Source organism: Choristoneura fumiferana, chromosome Z, assembly GCF_025370935.1.
Source record: "Choristoneura fumiferana chromosome Z, NRCan_CFum_1, whole genome shotgun sequence".
Lineage (NCBI taxonomy): Eukaryota > Metazoa > Arthropoda > Insecta > Lepidoptera > Tortricidae > Choristoneura > Choristoneura fumiferana.
In genome coordinates, this window is record NC_133472.1 from 24,071,600 (window position 1) to 24,097,890 (window position 26,291).

At 39.6% G+C, this 26,291-nt stretch overlaps 1 protein-coding gene across 10 annotated transcripts in view; it reads right to left on the reverse strand.

Annotated features, from left to right (window-relative positions):
• Positions 1-1,599: 1,599 nt before the first annotated feature.
• Positions 1,600-26,291, reverse strand: part of LOC141432034 (transcription factor BCFI-like) — a 70,544-nt gene continuing 45,852 nt past the window's right edge. For 7 of the 10 annotated variants that reach the window (XM_074093465.1, XM_074093426.1, XM_074093418.1 and 4 more), the window contains 7 exons: positions 16,050-16,159; positions 15,562-15,800; positions 15,302-15,356; positions 11,171-11,385; positions 10,457-10,621; positions 5,550-5,649; positions 1,600-4,402 (listed from right to left, as the gene is read on the reverse strand). In XM_074093465.1, coding sequence (XP_073949566.1) covers positions 4,158-4,402; positions 5,550-5,649; positions 10,457-10,621; positions 11,171-11,385; positions 15,302-15,356; positions 15,562-15,800; positions 16,050-16,159 — 1,129 coding nt within the window. In that variant the 3' untranslated portion in view covers positions 1,600-4,157. Of the gene's footprint in view, positions 4,403-5,549; positions 5,650-10,456; positions 10,622-10,869; positions 11,034-11,170; positions 11,386-15,301; positions 15,357-15,561; positions 15,801-16,049; positions 16,160-26,291 lie in introns of all 10 variants that reach the window. The other 3 variants (XM_074093442.1, XM_074093457.1, XM_074093450.1) reach the window with 3 other exon arrangements.

Consider the following 26,291-nt stretch of genomic DNA (forward strand, 5'->3'; position numbering starts at 1 on the left):
ACGTTTAATGCTGTCACGCTTAAATCTTTGGTGAGCCATTACCATTTGACGAAGACCTGGAATAAAGTACCTACCTATGTGAAGTAGGTAAGTACTAAGCAGCCTTTTCAACCTTTTCCAACCATCTACGAAAAGATAGGTTTGTACGATGTAATTGTATAAGTGATGATGGAGCGTTGTGCAAGCGAGGGGTCTTAACTGCGGCCGCGCCGCTTCGCGTTGGGTGTGTTCGCGAGTGACGTGATAAGGCGAGCAAACAGCGCCAACGGCAAATATTTGTAGGGGCCGTCGCCCCCGCCGCGTCCTGCACCTCCCTTTTCATGCCCTTAGGCTTCCCTCGACATCAGGACCTTTGATCCTGCTTACTAAAACTTTTTACAATATCATACTTCCTTGCACCTGTGTACTCGTAGCTGTAGTGCAACAAATAAACGCATCTAACTGAATAGACTAAAGCTGGTTGCGCATCGCCTATCTCTGTATCCCAAGATATCGCGATAGCATCCCCGATATGAAGTAATTATCAGATAGAGGCCTACAGATTTGATTAGGAAAACTCGTATCTGTACCGCCCGCCTCATTACACTACACACGGCGCTCGCGCACCCATTGTTAAGATAAACTATCTGAGAAAAGTTAACATATCTATGTCCAGTCCAGGCCAATCTAACAGTGGTTGTTGAAGCGGCGCATTGTCTCGCTTGCTGCGCGAGGGGTGGCTTGCTGGCATCATTCGTTCCCGAGCAGTGTTAGTGCAGTGCTGTAGTGCGGTGCGGCAGTGGAGTGTTCGTTTGCGTCATCGGGCAGCGGCGACACGCACCTAATCCCTAGCGCGGATCTGATAGCTCGACACATCGACGGATTATTGATGGGCGCCGCTCGACCTCATCGCGATCTTATCAGTTGTTTTTTTGTCGAATGTTTTCCGTGAAAAGCTAATAAAACGTGGCGTCGTCGACGGCTGCGGGACGCGCGGGCGCGGGCGCGGGCACGTGACGCGCGATGGCCGCTGATAACGCAGCGCCATATTGTTTCAGCAGCCCCTCCGCCGCGCCGCTCCCCTGCTCGCCAGCCTTGCTGCTGCATGAGTATGTAGCACGTACACGTATTGTTTGTTGCTCTACGGTAGAATCACGCGCAGTGTTCGTGACACTTCAAAATTTCCACACGAAGCTACATAATTATGCCTGTAAACAATCTTACTGTTTGGCAATACCATTTCTGTGCATCAACATCAAGCTAACTTTTTCTCAACTGACGCATCAAAATTAGGTTAAATTATTTAATATTGGCACCTATCCGGTATTTCCTTTTCATAGCTTTACGCATGTTTATTAGACGTATATTGAGACGTGTATTGAGGAATCTAAGCATCTAGGTAGTAACACTATGATACGCAAAATGACTATACTCGTACAAAACGTAGGTAAATCTCGTTTTTTTTTGCATATGGAGAGTACCTAATTTCTTCAAAAACAGAACGTTTGCTTACGTTAGGAAAAGTAGTTATTACTTTTTTGTAAAAATTCTAGTCTTTTCTGGATGTACATTTTAGGGCAACGCTAGTTTATGAGTTATGATAAAAATAAATCCAAATGCTTATGTATATATCAGATTTATTAAAAGTGTACTTTTGACTGCTAATATAATATTTACATAGTACAATATTATATAAAATATGTCTATGCTGGCAACTGCTGGAAGCAGGCGCTGTACATTTTTGTAATGTTTAACTAAACCGTAAACGCGCGATGAGGCATCTTCAGCACCTACTTAGCACTTGAGGTTAATATATTTTAACACCAGCAGCACCCAGCACTGAACACTACGTTATTACATTAACTTTAAATCATAATTCTAAAAGCTATCTATTATAACATGTTTTCATGTAATATTATTTTTGTTTAACATGCAGTCAATTTTCAGGAATAAAAATACTTAAATTATTGTTACATGATCCTCCACATAGGAACATTGCGTGAGGCCCTGCAACAGTGAAGATTTGAGTTATCTAGAAAGGCATCAGATGTAAATATATTGGAGTTAATGATAGTGAAAGACCCTGATACCCGGTCACGACCGATGACACCAAGATATTTGCAGATTGATACACGATCAATGTTAGCGTGTATAGCCAATCAAGCAGGTATCTAAAATGCAATCGCAGTTCAAGACACGCCTCCAACTTGTTCGGTGAATGAAGGGCGCCTTATATTTTTATCCTTACACTTCATTTACATTTCGATAAACTATAACGTCTACACTACAACTAATGCATAAGTTATTTTGTAACACTTACTTATGTACCTACAAGACAATCTGGAATGAAATCTATTGAGCATCAAGCGAGTTATTAGCTCGTACATATATGTCACAAGCTATTTTTATCCAAACAATATAGTGGGTATCAATAGGTACTAGAAGTAACGTACTACAGCTATGTTAATAAAAACGTACCGTCCGCTGTACCTATATGCATTTCACAGCACATCTATATTTTCAAGTTACTCTGACATCACTCAAACTATTCTCATTTTATACTTTTACAGCAACTTAATAAATAAAACTCTGGAATGATTATCAAAGTCATGGAGTTTACAATATTCTTAACAAGAACAGCTAGTTACTAATTTGCTACTTTTTAATATTTACTCAACGAATAAGAAATATATTGAATGAATAGACTTGAAATAGCCTCCTTGTCGCCACTTGTTTAAGTATCTTATAACACGACGACACGGGTTGGTTTCTAACTTTATTAGTTAACGCGTACGACTACTAAGGAATAAAATAATGATAGGAATGCTTTGGGCACAGTCTCATAGTCTTTATATATATTTGGTAACAATTAAATTCGCATTTGTAAAACATACTAACCCGAAGATTTAAAACTAAATATGACGCGCAATAAGCTGACCTAATTTTGATTTTGCTAACCTTGACTTGAAGGTTGCTTTATATCAAAAAGAGCAGTTATTGAAGAAAAGTATTTGACTTTAAATAAGAAATAATTAGGTTTAGTCAACATCAATTGACAAGCACATTGTAGGATTCTGAAATAATTTAAATACCTACATATCATCGGTACGATCAGAGTTATGATGACAATATCACTAATTTGTTTATCGTGTGCCAAATGGTACCGGCCTCTTGTTTAAAACAATATACCTAGATAAAAATAAGAAACTTCTCAGGTGTTCCAACCCTTATAGCTCTAGGTAGTCTGATCGTCATGATGTAACTACTATGCTCATACGGTCACGAGCGTTAATTTGGGATTCATTTCGTGAAGAAATCCCATTCGATCTTAACTGGATCCCAAATTAACGCTCGTGATTGTATTGACCCCCCTGTTTCACCGTTCATTGATTAATTTCATGTAACAGATAAGTATATCTGTGATGCCGTCTCTGTTTGTTTTGTTTGAATAAACGGAGGTTGCATCACACATCTGTCAAATAAAATTTATCCATGAGTTGTGAAACAGGGCCTAACTTTAAATAAACAAAGAAATTATTTTTTCAAAATTGGACATTATATTTTTATTTCACAGTTTATAGTATAGGTAATAATGTTTCCATCTACACATATACTAACTTATTGTACTATAGTGTCCGTGAATATTTCGCAACCGCGGAAATCATATTTACAAAATAAAATATTATATCTGACTGTACACATTGGATATTTGGTCAACTAGCTACGACTCTTTGGTCGAACTCGCTCACTTCTCTTATCTAAATTACTTACGAAATAAAGTAGTTTACTTAATTAACTGAGATTCTACATTATTATTCTCAAATTTTTATATATTATATTACTTTACGCAGAGAGTTTGGCGCTTTATACAGCTAACATCAGTTTGTTCCGCCGTAGTGAGTGACGATTACTTACGACACATTAGCGAATCGCTACTTATACGTATAATAATAGAAAAATATTATGACATTCTAAAAGTACCTACTCGTGAACTCCGATTTGAGCTAATTGTTGTCGCGACACTATTCTTTTGGGATAGTTACTGGAAACTGTGCGGAAATTACGGTGTCTCCGGTGTAGCGGTCGCCGCCGCGGTATGGTATAGTGAAGTCAAAGACGTAGTTTTCCGAATCCGTCGGCTCGCGTGGCGCGTCGGTGGTGGCAGGTGCGAGCGCGGCTCAGCTGCCTATGGAGACGACTGTGGGGCGATCGAGGCGGTCGGCGGATTCGGCGGCGGCGCGCCGGTATTCGTCGTCATAGAGCTGGTGGTGATGCGCGTGCGCGTGCGCGTGGTGGAGAGAGCCAGCGTGCGCGTGCGCCGGCGGCGGCTCCTCTAGCTTCATCTGCTGCTGCACGTAGTAGCCCAGCGCCAGAGACGACCGCGTCTCGCCCACGCTCGTCGCCACCGTCGCGCCAGCGTCCACTGTTAACACAACATTGCCGTTTTTAGGGTTCTGTACCTATAGGGCGATAAACGGAACCGTATAGTCCGTCCACCCGTTTGACTGTCTGTCAGTAACTAGGGCTGTATTTCAAGAATCGTAATAAGTAAATAGATAGCAGATGTTTAAACATAATTGTATTGCCGCTACAACAACATACAAAAACCGGCCAAGTGCGAGTCGGACTCGCGCACCGAGGGCCCCGTACAAATTATTAAAAAAATGAAAAATATTTTTATCATTATGATCTAACTAAAAATGTATGCTTTTCCCAATTTTTCCTATATCTGTGCTATAAGACGTTGCTTCGTACCACGTTACAAGATTCTGTATTCGCGGGAAGTACCCTGTAGGTTTTGATTCCCTTGCGAGTGTCATTTTGCAGCATAAAGGCTGTATCTTTTGATTGCGTTGGCTTAGAAGTTTGTTTTTTTCACAGCTCCAAGGGACAGTAGACCTGAGTATTTAATATGAATTTCAGCTTAATACCTCCACGCGTTCCTGAGAAAAAGGGTCTTGACAGACAGACAAACAGACGGACAAAAATTGATCCTATAAGGGTTCCGTTTTTTTCTTTTGAGGTACGGAACCCTAAAAATAGGGTGCTTGACCCTCAGCCCACGCCCAATTATGTATAAAGATTTTTTAGTAAACTAGGATCACCATAAGATCGGTAAGAGTGAAATAAGAGGGAAGAGGTCTACATCCAGGATTGGATAACCAAAAGGCCACCATCATGATGATGGTGAGTCAATTAGGAATCCTTATACTTTCACCACATCAAACCGTCTCAGCTCGCAGCTTAGATGGGCGACTCTTACCACTAGAAAGTGGTTTTTTGGCGGCTCATTAATGCATGTTGATTAAAGTGGTAATAAAATCTTGAAAAAGGTATATTTCATTAATATTGTAGGAGCTATCTAGATGCTCAAAAATATTTTTGAACACGAGCATGCTGTGAACCGCGTAAACGAAGTAAGTGTTCAGACATTATATTATCTCGTTTACAGGCAAATTGGGATATTTTTATCTCGTCTATTCTATAGCATGGGTTGGCTTTGGAAGGTTGTCCAAAAATATTACGGGCAAGAGATGAATACAGTAATTAATAAATGGTTAAAAACTTACAGAGATTTTCCATTTTCACTGCTGTAGAGTGCGAATTATGTGTCAAACTCTTCAAGTTTCTTTCTGCCTTCAGGCTATTTTTCGGTTTTCGTTTCCTTGACTGCAATAACATATAATGAAACGGGTTAGTATTTGTTTTAAATGTTCACTTTATTTACTTAGTACTTTGAATGGAAGGATATACGCGTATAGGTAAAATATTTTGTATACTACTATAATCTGTGTAATATAACAGCATACATAACAAGATTCTGGAAAAGTCTTATATTGTATATTCCCCATAACAGCACTGTATCGTAATGTTGCTAAAACGATACTGCAACCACTTCCTTTTTTTTCTTAATTCGTACGTTCGGACAATCTAAGGTGCAGCCCGTTACATATTTTATAATAATGGTTTTTATACAGAATAAAAACTTTCCGAACATAATCCATAGCCTGCCAACATTTAATTACGCGTATTTTTAACATCGTCAAAGGCAGTAAACGTTAATCAAAAACAATATTTAACTTAGAAAATTTTGACATTTTCATATTTCTCACTTGTTTATGTTGTTTACCTTCTCTTTGCGTTTGCCATACTTTTTACTAAAGTATGAAAACATTTAAAGTTTACTTTTTCCCTAATTTTGTATGGTAATTAATAAGTACCCAGACGAAGAAAAAGTATTGTATGCAACGTTGTATAAGTCAAAAAAAGCTCGTGGCGTCTTTTTCTTCCGATGTTCGCTAAAGCTCACATCTTTACTCACGCCACTCACCTTTTTTGAACCCTGTTATACAATTGTGGCATAAGATACTATAAAAGAGGCTCTTCTTGCAAATACTATTTTTTATTTTATTCGACTGGATGGAAAACGAGCAAGAGGGTCTCCTGATGGTAAGAGATCACCACCGCCCATAAACATCTGCAACACCAGGGGTATTGCAGATATGCGTTGCCAACCTAGAGGCCTAAGATGGGATACCTCAAGTGCCAGTAATTTCACCGGCTTACTCTCCACGCCGAAACACAACAGTGCAAGCACTGCTGCTTCACGGCAGGATTAGCGAGCAAGATGGTGGTAGCAATCCGGGCAGACCTTGCACAAGGTCCTACCACCTGCATCCTGCACCTGCACTAATGATAGATAGATACCTATGTAATACAGAAGTGCTCCCACAAGTAAAGCGGGGACTTCGAAAGTTCAAAAAAATGTGCCCTCCCCCCTCTTACATTTAAACCGCACGTTCAAAAATATGAAAAAAATCTTGGAAGTTAAACTTATTAAAAACTTTCTAGAAAAATTTATTTCTACTTAATCAGTTGAGGAGTTTTTAAGTTTTTGTATTAAAAATCTAAACTAAGATTGTAATTTAACCGGCACTGCGAGCGTTTTTTTCTTAAATGACCTATAAGATCACGTTAAAAGTATCTTGTTTTGGCGTGGAGAGTAAGACAGACGGTGAAATTACTGGTACTTGAGGTATCCCAATCTTAGGAATCTCTAGGTTGGCAACGCATCTGCAATACTCATAGTGTTGCAGATGTTTATGGGCGGTGGTGATCTCTTACCATCTCGAGATCCACTTCGTTTGCCATCCAGTCGAATAAAAAAAAATTAGCGGGTCGTAGATAAATGATTGGTCTCGCGCTCGCTCGACTAGATACCGCGCTACCTAAAAACAAAAGGTTCGTGAATGCGGCAACTCAATATTGTAGTGTGCGTTAGAACGGTGTAAGACAATTTGCAAGGATGCTAGTGTGCGTGACGAATTGTGTTGCCAGCTGCTCCACTGTTACCCGAATAATTGGGAAAATAAATGATTCTGTGGTCTATTAAGTTACTGGTTACAAAATGTATCTTGGGAAATACTTAGAAATTAAGAAGTAATTAAGAGTGAATGTATTAATATGTTTGTGTATAGGTTAGGCGTAGATTTCTTCTTAAAAAATGGTAGGTATGATGTAGGTATATCAATGATCAGGCCTCACTTTTAATTAAAAAATATATATATTTAAGGACTTTCAATATTTACAAATTATTACTAAAATTTCATGGACTGAGTCACCAACTAAGAAGTTTTACGTAGTTAAGATAACACGTTGCACCTATAGTTAGACCTAATATAATGTACAGGTTAATTAAGACTAAAATATTTTTTTTTTTACAAAATATACATACATACATGCATACATAAATACTTACATACATACGCTTGAAAAACATAACCCTCCTTCGGGCAGTCGGGTAAAAAGTTAACATTTCAGAAAAATGGGTAGAAATACGGCAAAAAAAATTAAGTAAATCAGCTTATTGGGCTTTTTGAATGGGAAGACGAAAAACATTTTTAATTTTAAGACACATTCACCCCTAAATTAAATAGTGTCGGGTAACAATTTATACACCTTCAGTGTAGGTATATATCACAAAGATAAACATTAAATAATATAGAAGTAGGTTATGTATATATAATAATTACGTTAGATACTTAAATAAAATAAGTTATTAAAATTTATCATCATTTAATGATGATAACAATAAAATTCAATTTATTAAAGTCTCAACCACGGGGAATTTGATTCTTGTGTACGCGGCAACACAGAATGGCGTTTAGGGTTCATGTTATTTTATTTTGTAATTTCGAAATTATATGATATTTACTGATGGTATGTGATCCCAGTGTCCTTCTTATTTCTTGTAGTATTATTTTTAAACAGTTTCACTGCGCAAACTGGCTTTTTTCTACGGTTTATGACCAAAATTTAACAAAAAATTCGGTACATGCCTTACGCACAGTTTGCAACGCGACTGACTCGCCTCGGGCTCGGGACGCCGGATTCGGCGTACTATTTGTTGCCGCATTTGACAAGTACGCCGGCGGTATCTAGTCGAGCGAGCGCGCGAGACCAATCATTCATCTAAGGTGCGGGTCAATTCTAGCAAGTTGAATTTGACCCACTTCTAGTAGCCGGATTGACTTGAAATTTGGCATTTTTATGTAAATCTGATAACAATACAATAATCGGATAGTGACATGCTGGTGGTCCAACTAGGAACGTCTCTGAAGGACGGAACTCTTCAACGGTTAATGGCATCGACTTGAAATTTCGCACGGAAATGTAGTTTAGATGACGATAATAGGACAATCAACAAAAAGCTTGCATTCAACAAAGGACAATCAACGAAAAGCAAAACAGCTTGTATTAATATATATTTTTTAATGAAATACTTTTTTATTATTATTAAAAATAAAAGTTATCATCAACTGACTCGGTATATGTATAAAACACTCACACAAACATCACGCCTGTATACCCAACAAATTCTGTTGTTTTTGTCTGTATTTGGGATAGGCAATTTTTTCAGTCCATTTACATGCTGTTTTAAGGGATGGGTATAAAAAAAATGGAGCACCGGATCTCCTGGCAACATTCAGAATCATAATGTGCACGCTTTTCTGAGTTCAAAGTATTCACAAAATCCGGTACCCTAATTTTGCACACGCAACTTCCCTTGGCGCCTGCTCTAATAACAGCACTGTATCATAATGTTGCTAAGGCCGAGGCTGCACTACGGCTAAACTGCCGCGGTTTTTAACCGCGAGACTTTTTATACAAGTAAACTTAAAACCGCCAGTTCGGCCGCTTGCATTAGTTAACTTGTTTCACAGTCACGCGGTTAAAAACTGCGGCGGTTTAGCCGTAGTGCGGCCTGGGCCTAAAACGATTCTGCGAGGCTACTACGAAATTTGTAAATCTTAGTTCGCATCTAGCCGTCCCGCTGACGCTAATTATTATTATTTTATACGAGAGTGAGAGGGATGCTACGATACGAACTTCGATTTTCGAATTTCGTAATATCCCCAGTGCAACCACTTACTACTTTTTTTAATTCGTTCGTTCGGACAGGTTACTTATGTCACAAGGTTTTTATACAGAACAAAAACTTTCCTAACATAATTAATGGCTGCCAACATATTAACTAAGCAAAATACGTATTTTTAACATCGTCACTGGCAAGTAAACGTAAATTAAAAAAAAAGTTATCTTTGACAAATTTTGTACGTTTCGTATTTCCCACTCGTTTGTTGTGGTTTAACATTTACTTACATTTGTCTTACTTTATACAAAAGTATGAAAAAGTTTAAGTTTACTTTTTTCTCTAATTTTGTATTTTATTTACCTAATAAGTATTTGGTAGTAGAAAAAGTATTGTATGCAACGTTGTATAAATAGGTAAGTACATAAAAGCTGCGTTCTGTTCACTACGCTCACATCGTAACATTCGTACCTAACTCACGCCACTCACCTTTTTTGACCCCTATTATACAACTCTTGTATAAAATACTATTTCGTATAGGTAGTAGTAGCTAATACTATTTGCAATTTATATGTTTTTTTCTCATAGTACCTTCAAAAAACTTGTTAGAAAGTGCTGTCAAAAAATAAATTGTAGTTTTTTTTATTTTTGACGTGTAAAATATTCATAAAATTGTCGGGTACTCCCATTCAAAGTACGTAGCTGTGATTTGGTTTCGATGCTTTAGCTGCTATGGATTAGGAGAAAAACGAACTTGAAAAAAAATATACGTAAATAAATTTTTGACATTATCTCTGTAAAGATAGTGATTACTAGTTATGAGGCGACAAACAATTGAAATTTACCAATTCAACTATTCCTCACAGGGGCCACATGTCCTTCCTTAGCCTGCTAAGCCCCCTAAAAGGAAAACTATCACAATTTACTTAGTTGGCTTTATTAATTAACGAGTAATAATCGATCAAAATTTAATTATTGACCGCAAGCGGAAACCTACACTGCACGTGATACGACACGGACTTGGCTGGTTTTAATCAAGTGCTTCTGCACTATCCGTCCAGGGTCACACTAACTACCCGAAGCTTAAATAAGGTCTTAAATTACCTGAATAGAATCCTTCTTCATAGCCAAGGGGCGGTTGATGCTGTGCAATTTGTAGTACAGGCCGCAGGCGTTGCACACAGTCTCCCCGTGTGCGTTGCGCCGCCACAGCGACGTCATCGTCGTGTGGCAGTTAGTGCACGACATGCCTGGCCGCTTCGTTCCCATCTGTTAGCACACATGGAACTATATGCTATTATTGTTCTTATCCTACCAAACTGCACGTTAAATTGTATTTTTTTAATTCAAGTAACTTTTCCCATTATATTGTTAGATATCAAAATATTTACGTGTATGATGATACGAAGAGAAGCGTGATCGGTTAAGAATTAGCAATGGTTTTTAGTTAGTAAAAGCGCATGCAGACGCGGGATTGGATTTGTGTGAGGACGGATCTACATCGGGGGCGGACGTACCCCTTTCTTCGTTTTGTAGTCAGAGGGGGTGGAGACGGCGTGCGACGACGCACAGAGCGGCGCGGGCGCGGGCATAGGGTGCGCATGCGGCGACGCGACGCCGTTATACAGGAAGCCTTTGTAGAAATCCGCGCCCGGCGGGGTCCCGTCCGCGGCCACTGCAACTAACACAACTGTCACTACGAGCTGGGGATGTGGACGCTCGACGGGGCGCGGATTTCTCGCGGGCGTGGGGGTAGCGGTGTGGGGGTGGCGCGGGGGGCGAGTGTTAACAGTGTCGAGCGGAGGAATGTCTGCGTACGTCGTTGGCGGGTGCGGCCATGGCGTGCGCCGCGTGCCGCTGACGTACCAGCCGGCGGGGCTGCTTGAGCGGCCGGTTCATGCCGTTCATCTTGTTGTAGAGGCCGCAAGCATTGCAGAGGTAGTGGCCGGTGCCGTCTCGCCGCCAGAGCGGCGTGTCGATGGCGCCGCAGTTCACGCACTCGCGCCCCTCCGTGAAAAACTCTGCCATCTCGACTGCGCCAACACACCGTACGTTAGCTCACCACACACCAATCTCCCTCACAGCGCACTTGATTATTACTTTATCCACATCAGCCGAGCGTCCATTTTGAAACATTGTAAAGTATTCAGTTAAATGAATGGCTATCATGAAGATATCAACAGTATGCTTTGGGAGGTTTATATCATTACGTCAGTGAACATTCGGAGAGTGTTGAGTTGATGAAAGTTGCTTATATGTATAAAACGCTCAGAGCGTCGAACTTTATCGTCCTTGGCAATGACTCTTTGTTTGCCTCAATTGATTCATTGATCGACACAAAAGTGCTGAGTGGCGGGTCGCGCGCACGTGCGGCGGCGGCGCGCGCTCCCGGCACGTCGCGCCAAGGCCGCGCCTGCCTCAACGTGCGCGCGCGTGACTCTCGCTTCTACACCTTTAGGTTTCAACAGCATCTTATGCTATTCCCTTTACATTTTAGTTGTAATGCACTTTGATTGACACCGTCACCATAAAATTATCGCATCGGTAAGAAACCAAAGAATATTAAAAAAACAACCCTACTGTCATGGGTGTAAGAACATGTTCAGATATCACCTTTATTCCCTGAGTATTTCTACCAACGGTTGTATTATGAATGTATACAATATTGTGAGGCTACACCCTATCTATAGCTTAGGGAATCAACAATGGTGTCATTTGAATATAGTTACTTTAAATACTCGTACTAATAATTTTAACAGTAACTATAACATGCTGTTTTATTATTCTTACTCATACTGTTTTTCTTATTTCTCATTCATTGCTTTATTTCAGAACAGAATACTTTTAATAGCTAACTGCTGAGATTCAATTACACGAGTGCAAAGCACCGAACACTGGTCGCAGAGATTTTAACTGGAATGGGTTCTGGCGTTTCCGATTACTCATAATAACGCCGGCCGTTGAGCGCTGGACCAACGTGGTTGTCATTAGGCGTATTATGTTATTGAGTGTTGTAATGGGAACCCAGGCCATGTGCGTGTCGCGGCCGCGCTGATCATCATGTTGTCACTTCCCAATATTGATGCTCTCCAGATTTGGTCGGTATATGTGTCACACCCTATTGTTATACTAATTCCTGTTTTTCAGGAAAACAAAGCTGTCGGTACATTAAATTTCTTACAACCTAGAAATTTGCCAAGCTATTAAAACCTAGTTAATAGTCTAATACTCTAAGGAATATGTTAAACAATAATTGCATCTGTTCCTGCTGGTCGCGCGTGTTGCATTTTACTTTACATGTGTAGCTACGTGAGGTAGAACAAAGGTGTTGTCGAGTAGGTACCTACAGAACAAGCGATGTGCATCGTCGGCCAGAAGGAGGCGCGTGCGCATTGCGTCATGCCCCAACTATGCACTAAGCGCAATTAATGGAGTTTCGCTTCCGAAAATCCCAAAAAAGTTATTGTGAGTAATCTAACTAGCTAGGGTCCCATTACTTGCTGATAAGAAGTACAAGGCAACATTCGTGACATTTCGGTGTTGGTAGGCAAATATGCGGAGAGACGAAGTGTATCGTGTGCTAGTTTGTTTTCGCCGTGGCTGCTTTGTTTACAGCGACACAGCGGCCGCTCGCTCGGCCGGACGCGACCCAATGTTTGCGCGCGGCACGTGCCTTATCCGATACCATTTACGGAATGCGATTTTAATGCGCTTAAAAGGGAACGACTTTATTTTAAAAGGAGACATTGTTTTTTGTCGGGACCTACGCAAACACGCGACTCGTCCGTCACTTGTCCGATACGATTTACCAACAATACTTTGTTTACATTTTGGACGACTATGAAATTACTCTACTTACTTAAATTATCGAAATAACTAGACCGATGTGGCACATACTAGCTCAAACATTATTTTAAACTCATATGAATGTGCATATCAACCTAGAACTGAATAGGTATTTAAGGTGCACTTTTATTGATGCGAAGCAGGGCCTTGCAGGATTTTACAACTATATCTTAAATACCTTTAAACGAGCAACTCTTGTGTATATATATACTTACTTATTATATTCTTATACCTGTAAGCCATCGCGCGACCAACGACTTTTTTGGGTAATTTTGGACTAGTACCCTATGTTAAAGGGTGTCGAAACTACTAACAAAAATTGACTAATTACGAGTAGGTAGGTACTTAGATACGCGCCACTGTGGCGCGCAGGGCGTTCGACGGGTTAAAAAACGAGCAATTCTTGTAGTATATATATATCGGGGATGAAAAATCAATCTAGCTTGGTCATATCTCTGGGAAAACGCGTTTTACCGAGTTTTAGCGCGATCAAAGATCTGTCGCCCGGGTACTTTAGTTTAAATTCATACTTCATCCCGTTCCCCTTGAAATGAGATAATTTGATTGCTTGATTCTGCACACTTTTTCTCTGTCTGAAAAGAAGCTCACCCTTAGCATAATGTTGAAACTTTAAAAAAAAAACTATTACTTCCTTCATTTTAGTTCAGAAAACTGACATTAAATTTAAAAAGTATCACTTTCGAAGATTGAAGAAGGTTTAAGTGGCAGTCGTCAAAAGTTTAATGTGAATAAAAAATGTCAAGTGTGATTTCTTGCTTTGGAGTATGCTGTATACATAAGCCACCTTTCTTGCTCATAAAATTGGGGTTTAGGGTGATTGAGTTCCGTGTTATATTATTAAGTATTAAGTAAGTGCCCACCGTAGTACTGCTAAAATGTGTTATTACAACGCTCTGTTTTTATGTCTTCTCGACACCTTGGTCTGCAGTTTGCAGTTATTTCTAGGAATATGTATGCAGTAAAATATTTCGTTTTAACACTTCCCTTACATAAAGGTAGGATTTCTAGATTATTCAAGAATTAAATTGTAGACAATACCTACTTTACTGTAGTCCATAATTCTTTTAGTTTAGGCCCAAAACACAAAAACGAAAATATTTTAATTATGAAAAAAAAAACAATCCTCGCCACTAGCCTTATCGCATTTTTGTTTATCACAATGACAATCCATCCCCGGAGTTATTTAGAGACGAGTATTTTATAGTTTTGACAGTCGACTGGGGTTATCGCGATAACCGCCTCACCCGCGGCAAAAAATAATACCAATACTCATATGCAATGATGTACTAAGTATAGTGTATTAGTGTGGTATAGTATATTGTACGACCGACGCGCATCCCGGCGCGCACACGGCCATCTCGTATTTCCTGCCTGGGACCACCATAAATATGACTATTTTATCACTCACAGATAAATTTTAAAATAACAATGCCTTATTTTTTTAGAGCTTTAGTAAATGAGAGCTGAGCATCGATCTATTGATGGATGAACATACTGATGTGTAAATTAACGACTTTTTAAATATATACTTAACTCAAATACCCAGTTAAGTAAGTATTATAACTAATTAATTAATTTGGAGTACATAGGTACATTAACTAAGTAAGTATGTTTATTTAGGGATTAGTTTTACTGTATTCGGTAAGCAAGTATACGACAGTTATACTTGTACTGGTAGATACTAATGCAAAAATAATCGAGTATAAGGTATTTAGTATCGAAAATGAGTATATTGAGTGTGGTGATTATACGAGCAGGTATGTCAATAGCTAATTAAAACAGAAAAGCTTCGATTACTCGAATTACGTGTTTTTAATATATATATGTAGTAAAGTACAAGTATGTATATAAAAGTGCACTTTATGTTTTGAGTTTTAGCAAAACCTACTTCTTATTTAAATTTTGGTATTGTTTTCATTTTAAAGTAGGTAAGTATCTATACAAAGTTGATATTTTTGTAACCTCACAATATTGTTGACGCATCATGAAAGTAGATTGGCATCTTAATTGCATCAAACTTTTACTACATAATAGGTAGGTACATTTTAGTTTAACCTTAACAAAATTTGCAAGATCACTTACTTGCTGAAAGGTTGGTCGAGAATGGACCGCGCCGACTGCCGTCCAGCCAGACCTCCTGGAAGTCCACGAAAAGTATCGTTATAAAAAATTTATGTAAATTTTCCTTCGAATGAATATGTCAAAAACATAAGTCACGGAGAGGTCACTTAAAAATACTGTTACTTTTAAACAACTTAAAGAAAAATGGTTTTCATATTTGAAACAACATAAGAAAAACATTGTTTAATTGACCATTGAGGTGTTTAGAAATAGTTAACTACCTGGACATAGGCGTTGCTGGGCAACGTGGACGGTCCGTAGACAGTGGATGGTCGAGAAGTAGCACAACCGTAGGGACCGCCAAAGCGGGTGTTGAAGGCCGGCAAGGAGCCGCCGCCGCCGCCGGCGCCGGGCGACCCGCCGCCGGCACCGGAGCCCCCACCTGGGCTCTCGCCGTATTCTTCAGAAATCACCACGCCTGTCGCGCTTCCACTCGAGCCGCCGTAGCTGGGTGAACCGCCTATAAACAACTCAAGGGTCAGGCTACAAATTGAACAACTATGAGCCAAGTTTCAATGAAGTATAAACCTTTTTCTGTTACTAGTAGTAGGTACACGCACAATTTCAATCGCATCGCATTGTCTATTACTTATAGGATATAATAGCGTATGGATTATTCGCTTAGCAGTAGAAAAATAAAGAAAATGCATTGCAAATATTTTTCGGTCGCATAGTGCTACATTGAGAAAAATGAGTATGGGATATTTACCTGCACTGGAGTTCCAGATTTGCGGCTGCGCTGAGAGCTCTGCTCCGTTGCCGAAGTAGGGGGAACTGGTGGTGTACGGACACCGTGCGTACACACTGCCACCGCCGCCCCTGAACACAAAAATGGAACCATTTATAAAGAGACATCGTGCAGACAGCTTGTTCGTTAGGACTTTTATAAAATGTCATAATCGATTAAAATAAAATAATTTGTTTGTAGGAGTTCTCTAGTGTGTGCAATTCTCTAAAAATACTGAACTGATTCTTAATAGGTATTAGCTTACCAATAGAAAGTTCTGATTATAAAAGGCTACCTTTTATCCTAACGCCCAACGCGCCTTATGGCCCAAGCCCTCTCATTCAGAGAGGAGAAAATAGGCCTTTGCTAAGCAATGGGACATGTTTAGGCTATGATGATGATGATTTTGATTCGAGAAATGTTTAAATTCCCACGGGACGCAAACTACGTTACGGGCACAGCTAGTTATTTATAGTAGGTAAGTGAGGTTCTGTTATCGAGGCGATTTGCAGTGGGCCTAGTTTTGCTTAATCTCTTTCTTGTTTTCTAACCTTAATATTTATCACACCAGTCTATGAAAACAAATTAAGCTTGATAACGTGTATTAAAACTTAGTAAATATTACCAATTATGTATCTTCGATCCAATAGGTCAGCAGGGTAACCTGAGTAAAAAATATGTTTTCGTTGCTCTTATAAAGGTGCTAAAGGAATCGGCATTGAGTCGAGTGAAACTAGTCTGAACTACCAGTAGGTAGTAAAGTGGAACGCAGTCGGTGAGGCTAATGGCTTGGAACGTCTCGGAAGTGCCCTATGTTGCGCCTGCGCCTTATCGCTCCCGCCCCCCGTCCCGCGCCCGCGCCCGCGCCCTCGACCCGTTTGCATTCATTACCGTATGGCCGTATGGTGACGGCGCGCTACCGTTGCACCAACACAAGGGGGCCTTGTACCGTACCGAAGCTGATAACGAATACACATTCAACTAATGTCTACATTTGATATTCACCCCCCAAAAGTTTTACCTAGCTAAAGCATTATAGGTACATATTAGGGTAATGCATGAAACACCCAATTTTCACTTCTTTATCAGAGTGAGCTAAGTATGAAGACTCGTAGTTACGATTCAGCAGCCCTATGTAATCTAAACTAAAAAATATTTGCTTGTGTTAGTTAATAATGGATAAATTATAAAAAACCTTTCACCTATGGAAAGCTATATTTTATCCCGGGCACGTGCAAAATTTCTGCGGTACCTACTTACGCAAACAAAGTTGTAAGCAACAGCTAGTTAGTGAATAAAGTAAATATAGTTCATTTTACCCAGTTAAAAAATAAGCAATTAAATTGTGTTATATAATCATCATATGACTAATTAAAATCAAAGCAATGAAATGTATTACTAGTAGACAGATGTGTCGCGTAATTGCTTATTTAGAAAAGATAAACCGTAACGGTTGTCGCACGGCGCACCATATAAGGAAACGAGAACATGGAAACCCGGATATTTAATGTAACTAAACTAAGTACTAGTCTCATGTTAGTAGGTACAGTCAACGTCATTAATAAGTGATCACTTTTGTACCTTGTCACTTTAACGTCATGTTTGAAAAGCCATACGAAATTGTGTAACGACTGAAAGCGACAAGGTACAGAAATTATCACTTATTTATGACGTTGACTGTACCAATCGTCATGAGTTCTTTGAAGCAAGTCCATAAAATTATAGCAATTGTGATACGTTTTACGCTGTGTTTAAAATTTAAATGTTTTATTACTCAACTTGCTGCTAAATAAGTAATGCTAGAGTGATGGTAGGTATAGGTAATTAAGAATTCTCAAGTATAAAAATTAAAGTTATTCCAGCCCGCATCAGTGCGCGGTAACCACGTTAAATGAGTTTCGTGTTCTAAACGCAATGCTCAGTGCAGAACAGTGTCGCCCGCAGAAGACAGCACAAGACAATACTAGGTGGTGGCGAGTGGCCCGCAGCACACGTGGCCCGCGCCCGTACGACCATCCATCTAGAACTCCTGTCACCCCGGACACAATATCGGCTGGTCAAATTACCCGGAACTATCCCTGCCTCCGTCATACATTGATGTTTCGTCATCCCAAGAGACTATACTATACATATTACAAGGAAGTGATTAAGCGTTATCTCATCATTAAGTTTTACACAAATAAAGGATTCGTAAAGCTAACACGAATTTTAAACCCATAGAGACAGAGGTGTAAGGGATTGAGAACTAGCCAGTTTGTCTTATAAATTGAGCATTATTTGCGCATCATAGCCAAGGATCCACACCGAAACGTTAAGTGCCTATTCAAATAAATCATTTCGAGACACTCAACCCGTCACTCGACGCGGACAAAAAATAAAGAGTACAAATTTTGAAACGATCCAAGAGCTCTTAAAACGTGTAAAATGGCGCGATAAAGCCAGATGAGAACAAAAAGTGTGGATATAGGAAAAAGTGTAGGAGAGCGAGGGTGCGGCGCGGGGCCCGGGCAAACAAGCGAGCGCCGGCGCGAGCGCGGCCGGCGCTGAGGTCGCGCTCGCGTCGCGCGGCGTTACGACAGCCATACACAAATAGTTAACACTTATATAAGCTGATTGATGCTCATTATTTTCCTGAAGCTTTTGTTGATGACATGACTAAAGCTTATTGAAACCACCCGGTACTACAATGGAGAGAAAATGTCATACAATTCGTCTGAAATCAAAAAAAAATACAAACCACTGTGGCGATTATCGCACTCTGATTGCCTGGCCCTAGGTCAAGCAGAACAATGGGCACGCATAAATATTACTATCAGTAACGACAGTAAAATGGCAAGCACGTCTGCACGAAGATGAAAAAAAAATTTTTTAAGGGAATAGATAAATTCTACTAATTTTATAAAGCGAAAGTTTGTGAGAGTATGTGCGTCCATATCATATTTTTAATCGATAGTAAACTTATAATGTAGCTCACTCTTGTAGATCGATATTTATTTTCACTTTCCGTTTTCATGTAAAATTAAATTGAATGTTTATTTCGGCAAACCACACGTTTCGTGAGAATAATAGGTTTTGTGCGTTGGTCTGTTTGATTAAAATGTACGTGTGTGTAGGTGTGTATGTACGTATGTGTCGTTGTACGGCAATATTTGACAATTGACAGCTGTCAATACTACTTAAGGTACCCAATTAGACGTGGGTGTTTTTTTTGCAACGTTATTTAAATCCACGATTTATGTTTCGGGAATTCCCTCGAGAATTTTTGCGAGATCCCAAAATTTCAGTTCTACTTACGAATCTAACTGATTACGCGTGTGAACCCGCTGGTGGTGCGATAACTAAACTAAGTTTTGTTCCATGTAGGGGATAAGGGAAAATCTATCGTAAAATACTAATGCTTATGGTATCATAAGTGACAAGTCATTGCAGTGTTGCAGATTTGGATAGTATGCAGTTTTTCCTGTGACCGATACAAGGATCATCATAAAGTGGCTCTACCGTATGAACGGTAGAGCCACTTTTAGACATTACTCATTGAGAGCTATCATCTACTCTTCCCACAGAGATCTTCGTTAAATGACTGCCATAATAACCTCATTTTAGCTCCCTAGCGCAGAGGTCTTGAATTATTATGTCGCTATGTAAATAGATTATTTTTATTATTCAGGTAGCGGGCAGGCAGGCTAGCGGTTTTGTTTGCATTTAGCGTTATCGTATCGAGGCCTTGTCATAAGGGCGGCTAGAGAAACGTTTGCTTCTCAATTTTATTTCTAATATAAGCATTGGATACGATATTCTTGAAAAGTTTTCAAGACCAGGGAAATTGGGAAATAATGAATGATTTGTTTTGAAAGTACCCAATTATGGAAGACGTTAAATAAAAAGTATCATCAACAACTTACAGCCGCGGAATGAAAAGTTCGTCATATTACTCGTACTTTTGCTTGATAATATTGACCGGATGAGCTAGCATTTAGTTTTAAGGGTCGTTAGCGAATAGGTTTTATCACTTTGTTTATCACAGCATAATGGCAGGTTAAAACAATAGAAAGATTTTTTAGCTCAACTATTTACAAACGAGGAATATTGAGTTGACTAAGTTATAGCCCTGTTGTCAAACAGTTAATCATATTTGTTTACGTAACAGTCTGGCATGTTATACCTACGTATAGCTTAGAAAGCTAACATGTACTTGCAAAGTGTTAAATTGAAAAATTCGAAAACTGACTAACTTTTTTGTTCCGCGATTGTACATTATTATTAAGTAAGTGTTATGTGGATCTTATTTTGTTTAAAAGTTTATTATGTGCCTAAGGTAGCAAACTTAATGGAATTTTCCTTATTATTGTAGTAAACAATGTAGGTATAACCTGGAAAGGAAAATGTAAAACAATATTGTTCAAGTAATAATTAGTACAGTATTCTTCAACTAATTAAATTTGCAAAATACTGCAAGATGAAGTACCGCTACAGGACATTTTTTTAATAAGCACGCAGTGAGATCCATGTTTTGAGTGAACATGTATACTCGTAGATTCAAATATGAACACTATTAAACGTTTCAGTTTGCAAAAATCAAGTATAGTAAATGGTCCGGGAATAAATATAACGTACAGAGAGATAAGTTTAAAAAAACATTGAGAGCTTTACTAATTGCATAACTATAAATGTAGAATTGCATCAAGTCTAACTTGCAGCGGTAAATCAGACACCTATTATGGGGCAGGTCATTCACCACGCCGCATCTCAGAAATGAATGCAGGTATTAAATATTGTTATTGTAGCAGCTTTCATTCAATAAAGGTCCAGTTCTCACGTGCGATGCTGACCACGCGTGCTACCGGACACCGCCGACCCACCCAGACCTGACGTCATGTGGTCAACCACCAGACATTACACATCAATTACCTATTATCACTGTCACATACGCGTCTCTCTCTTACAATTATTTTCTTAGATATCTGGTGGTTGAAGTGCTTTATCTTCTAAACTTATTTTTACGCACTTAAATTTTCGCGAGCTTATAACATTTATCGTGGCAACAAACAGCCTTACTCTGGGTTATGTAAACAACCCCAAAGTTTTTACATTCTTCCGTTGGAGTTCCCGGTTTGTGACAAATAATAAAAAAAACGCCCCGAGCCTATCCCAGCCGCGACGCCTGAACCAACATAATATTTGCACAATCAACTGACACTATTTAAAGGCCTCGTTTGCTTTTAGTTTTAGATCTTTGCCATAAATTATTGTGAGTGTACCGGGTCGTCATATAGTTCGTTTGAGTTGTAGCCTTGTGCTCTATGCGTTGAGTTAGCGCTTTGTTAGTCGGCAGTAGGTATATAGCCCGCTTGGGATCAGGCTCAACTCACCGGAAGTTTATGCCATTATTATATTTCGAAGAAACCGCAATATATACATAAAATAATAACTCGGTTTCAAATACTTTGACCTGTCCTAATTAAGTAGGCACAATTCACTTAAAGTAAAGTCACAAATAAATAATAGGTATATTATGTAACTCCAACTCAACTGTTTTACATACATATGTAAATATTTTGTAGTGTTATTTGTTATTTTGTTGGTTCATTTTATCAACTAACTAAGTTAGATCATCAAAATATTTTAGTATGATGAAACATTGACTGAAAACTTTATTCTATACTTACAATTGAAGTAAACGAGAGTAGCAGGGTAAAAACGAGTATATTGTGTTAACAGTATGCGACACAAGACAGAAGTAATGACAGTAGACAAAGCAGAATAACAGAACAATATTCAAAATACAAAATACACACATATCAAAAATGGCCAGGGTGTTTAATATTAAAAATATAAACAAGAAGGTTTAACACCCCCCGTAATATAAACACCCTGTATATATACAATATATACAAGTAGACATATCAAAAATCTAAACTATACACTAACTTAACACTAACACAAACATAAGAAAAATAACACCCTATATATACAATATATTACACCTACTTAAGACTAACTGTACACACAAAAATAATAAACCTACTATGAAAGCCTAATCTAACTTAAACCTAACTGATTGGCGCACTTGCAGTGCTTGAGCTTTGCCAAAGGTTTAGTAAGAATATCGGCGATCATGTCATTCGTATGAATGTATTTGAGATGTAGGTCGTGGTGTGTCAGTGTGTCTCGTATGAAGTGGTGTTTGATGTCGATATGTTTGTGCGTGCGTGATAAGTGTTATTGTGTGCAAGTTTAATGGAACTTTGATTGTCTGTGTGTATGATTATGGGATGAGTGATGGCGAATACTTCCGATATGAGTGACTTTAAGTAAATGGCTTCCTTGCAGGCTTCTGCGAGAGCCATGTACTCTGCCTCTGTGGTAGATAGCGCGACAGTGCGCTGTTTTCGCGCTTCCCAGGAGACAGGTGCTCCACTCATGAGGAATAAGTAACCGGTAAAGGATCGCCTATCTAATACGTTGCTCCCATAGTCTGCGTCTACGTAACCTACTGGGTAGTTCTGGCCTTTAGTGAAGTGTAGTTTGAGGTCTTTGGTACCTTTGAGGTAACGAAGGACCCTCTTAGCGGCTTTCCAGTGTACCCCCCGTAATGTGCGTTGAATTGTGATAGATACGAGACCGTATGAGCAATGTCGGGTCTCGTACCAATCGAAACGTACATTAACGAGCCGATAAGTTCCCGATAAGGCACTTCAACTTCATCTTCCTTCTCTGGTAAGTTAAGTTTAAGTCCAGGTTCCATAGGTGTAGTAACGGATATAGCGTCATGCATATTATATTTATCGATTAATTTATCGATATAAGTTGTTTGGTCTAGAGTAAGTGAACCATTCTTTTGGATGACTCTCATACCTAGACAGTCCTTGAGAGGACCTAAGTCTTTACTGTAAAAAACGTTTTAATCCGTTTTTAAACTCGGCTTTAAGCCGGTCATTGTTGCACAGTATGAAAAAAATCGTCGACGAATACTGCTACGACTAGTATGTCGTTTCCGTCTCGTCTGTAGTAGAGACAGTGTTCACTCGTGGCTTGTGTCAATGATAAGGCGGACATTGCGTCGCATACCTTTTTATTCCATTGACGTGGCGCTTGTTTCAAGCCATAAAGAGACTTTTTAAGTAGACAAACTTTATGTTTAGGGTCAGTTGAGAAGCCTTCAGGTTGCTCCATGTAAATTTCCTCCTCTAAATCACCATTTAAAAATGCCGTTTCCACATCCAAGTGGTCAATTTGGCAATTTAATTCAACTGCGAATGCCATCAAAATCCGCACTGAAGACAGTCTTGCAACTGGCGAGAAGGTTCGCCGTAGTCAACTCCTTCAACTTGTGTGAATCCTTTGGCTACAAGCCGTGCTTTGTATTTCACAACTTGTCCGCTTGTGTCCTTTTTAAGTTTGAAGACCCACTTGCACTTTGTGGTCTTGCGATCTTTGGGTCTGTCCACTAATGTCCATGTCCCATGTTTCATTAATGAATTATATTCAGCCTGCATGGCTTCAAACCATTGATCCTTTTGCGGATGCTCTGTGACCTCTTTATATGTTTCAGGTTCCTCTGAAGTCATATGCACTGTACAAACATACCGCGCAGGAGGATGCCTGTCTCTTGACGGGTATCTCCGTTCTGGTGCTTGGTCTGGTTGTATGGCTTCTGGTTCAGGTTCAGGAACAGGTTGAGGTTCTACTTGCACAGGTTCGGTTCGAGCTGTAATGACACAGGTGGTGTCTGGATGTCAGGCTGCGCATGAACATTTATTGGTGGTACTGGCTCTTCGAAGATCGGTATTTGGACTTGAGTTGATTTTTGCTGGGATTCTGGCATGTCGATTGAGGTGAATTTTGATTGGACTGCTGTGAAGGTTTTTCTTCAATGAAGACAACATCTCTTGCAATTATTATTACTCGAGGATTTTGGGATTGACGAGTCGATAACCTTTGCTCTCGGTTGCGTAACCAACGAAGATGCACGTTTGCGTCTTTGCGTCAAGTTTCGTACGTTTTTCTTTGGGTACGAGAACGTGAGCTTGGCAGCCGAAGACTCTCAGATGAGACAGGTTAACTTTCGTGCCAGTCCATATCTCTTCTGGAATCTGATTCTTAAGAGCTTGAGTAGGCGTACGATTTTTTAAGTAAATAGCTGTGTTGACAGCTTCTCCCCAATATGCCTTTGTAACTGCGAGTCCTGAAGCATAGATCTGGCTTTCTCCATTATGGATCGGTTCGCGCGCTCTGAAATTCCATTCTGCTCAGGGGTATACGGAATTGTGGTCTGATGAATAATTCCGTTCTCCTTTAAGAAGGTTGACAGCCCGTGATTAACGTATTCACGGCCGTTGTCCGAACGTAGAATCTTGATCCTATGCCCTGTTTGATTCTCTACTAAATGCTTAAACTCTACAAATTTACTAAAAACTTCGTCTTTTGTTTTTAAAAGATATCCAAAAGTTTTGCGACTAAAGTCGTCTGTAAATGTTAGTAAGTAAAGGGCTCCGCCCACGAGTGCGTACTCATAGGACCACATAAGTCCGAATGAATAAGCTGCAATACGCAACTCGACTTACTAGTAGAGTTCGGGAAAGGTCTCTTGGAAAGTTTACCTTGTAAACATGGAACACAAGTTTCGTTCAAACTACCTGCGTAGTCTATGCCAACGTTTTTATTTTTTAAAATGTTTAAACATTTGACATTGATATGGCCAAGGCGTCTATGCCACAACATAGCAGACTCTTTACTATTGGTAAGCAAGGCGGTACTCGAACTTACATCTAGTTTGTACATGCCTTTATGGTTTGAGCCTGTGGCAATGACATTAGTTGTCACTTGACAACCTCCGCTAGGGAAAATACTCGCGCCTTTCGATGTAAACAAAACATCGAAACCATTTTGATTTAATTCGCTAACAGAAAGCAAATTGGTAGCTAGGCCAGGAATATATAAAACATCGCTTATTTTACTTACACTAGGAGATATATTCATATTTACAGTACCTTTACCATGACTCAGTAATTGTTCTTTATTCGCAACTGTAATAGGGATCGTATGGGATGATAGATCAGAAAACCATTCGCTCCTGTTACTCATATGGGAAGTTGCGCCAGAATCAATGAACCAGTCTTGTTGACCTGTGGGAGGAATATTAGCAAAACAAGATGAAAGTGTGAATTCGGATGTATTGAATGATTTGACGCCGAAACATTCTTGTTTTTGTTAATTTTGATGCTCTTACACTGCGAACTACGTGCCCTAACTTTTTACAATTTTTACAAAATAATTTATTAGATGGCTTGACGTGTAGCGCGGTGTAGTCAGGTCCTTGGGTACTGGATGTGTGGGTTCAGCTCTAAGGCCTTCCTGAGAAGAGCTGTCACCACATTCTCCGATGTAAGCTTGATGTTCGCGTGCTCCAGTGTGACGACGAGTGGCTTGAACGACTCTGGAGTCCCGCCAGCATTATAATAGCAAGGAACTCGTCTTCAACTGCGGCTCCGATTCCTTGCAGCTCTTGCTGTGTCGCTAGCATATGTTGACATATTGTTGCATGTTACCGTCGAACTTCAGTGCTAACAATTTCTTGATTAGGCTAAGGCGTCTTGTCAAGCCGTGGTCAGCGTAGGCTTTCTTTAAAGATTCTAGGGTTTCATACGCTGATGTGGCTGACCTGATGATCGGGTAAACCGATTCGTCGCAGGCGAGGCAGATCTTCGCTCGTGCTTTTGCATCCTTCTTCTTCACGATTGGGTCTGACGTCTCGATGGGTTTTGAGGAGACGTCCCAAAGGTCGAGATCGATGAGCATGCACTCTAGACTGAATATCCACGTGCTGAAGTTCTTGCCGTTGAGTTTCGTAAAACTTGGAGAGCCTGATGACGTTGACGTTGCCATTGGTGCCGACGATGCTTGTTTCGCCGATGAGATGTTTAAACTCATAGCACTTTTTTTAATTTTTAGCACTGTTTCTTCGTTTTATTTTTGTGACTCTGGGCCCATAACCAATTGAAGGAAACGAGAGTAGCAGGGTTAAAACGAGTATATTGTGTTAACAGTATGCGACACAAGACAAGAAGTAATGACAGTAGACAAAGCAGAATAACAGAACAATATTCAAAATACAAAATACACACATATCAAAAATGGCCAGGTGTTTAATATTAAAAATATAAACAAGAAGGTTTAACACTCTACCTTTCGTTGTTAGTAATCGCATAAGCACAGGTTAGCATT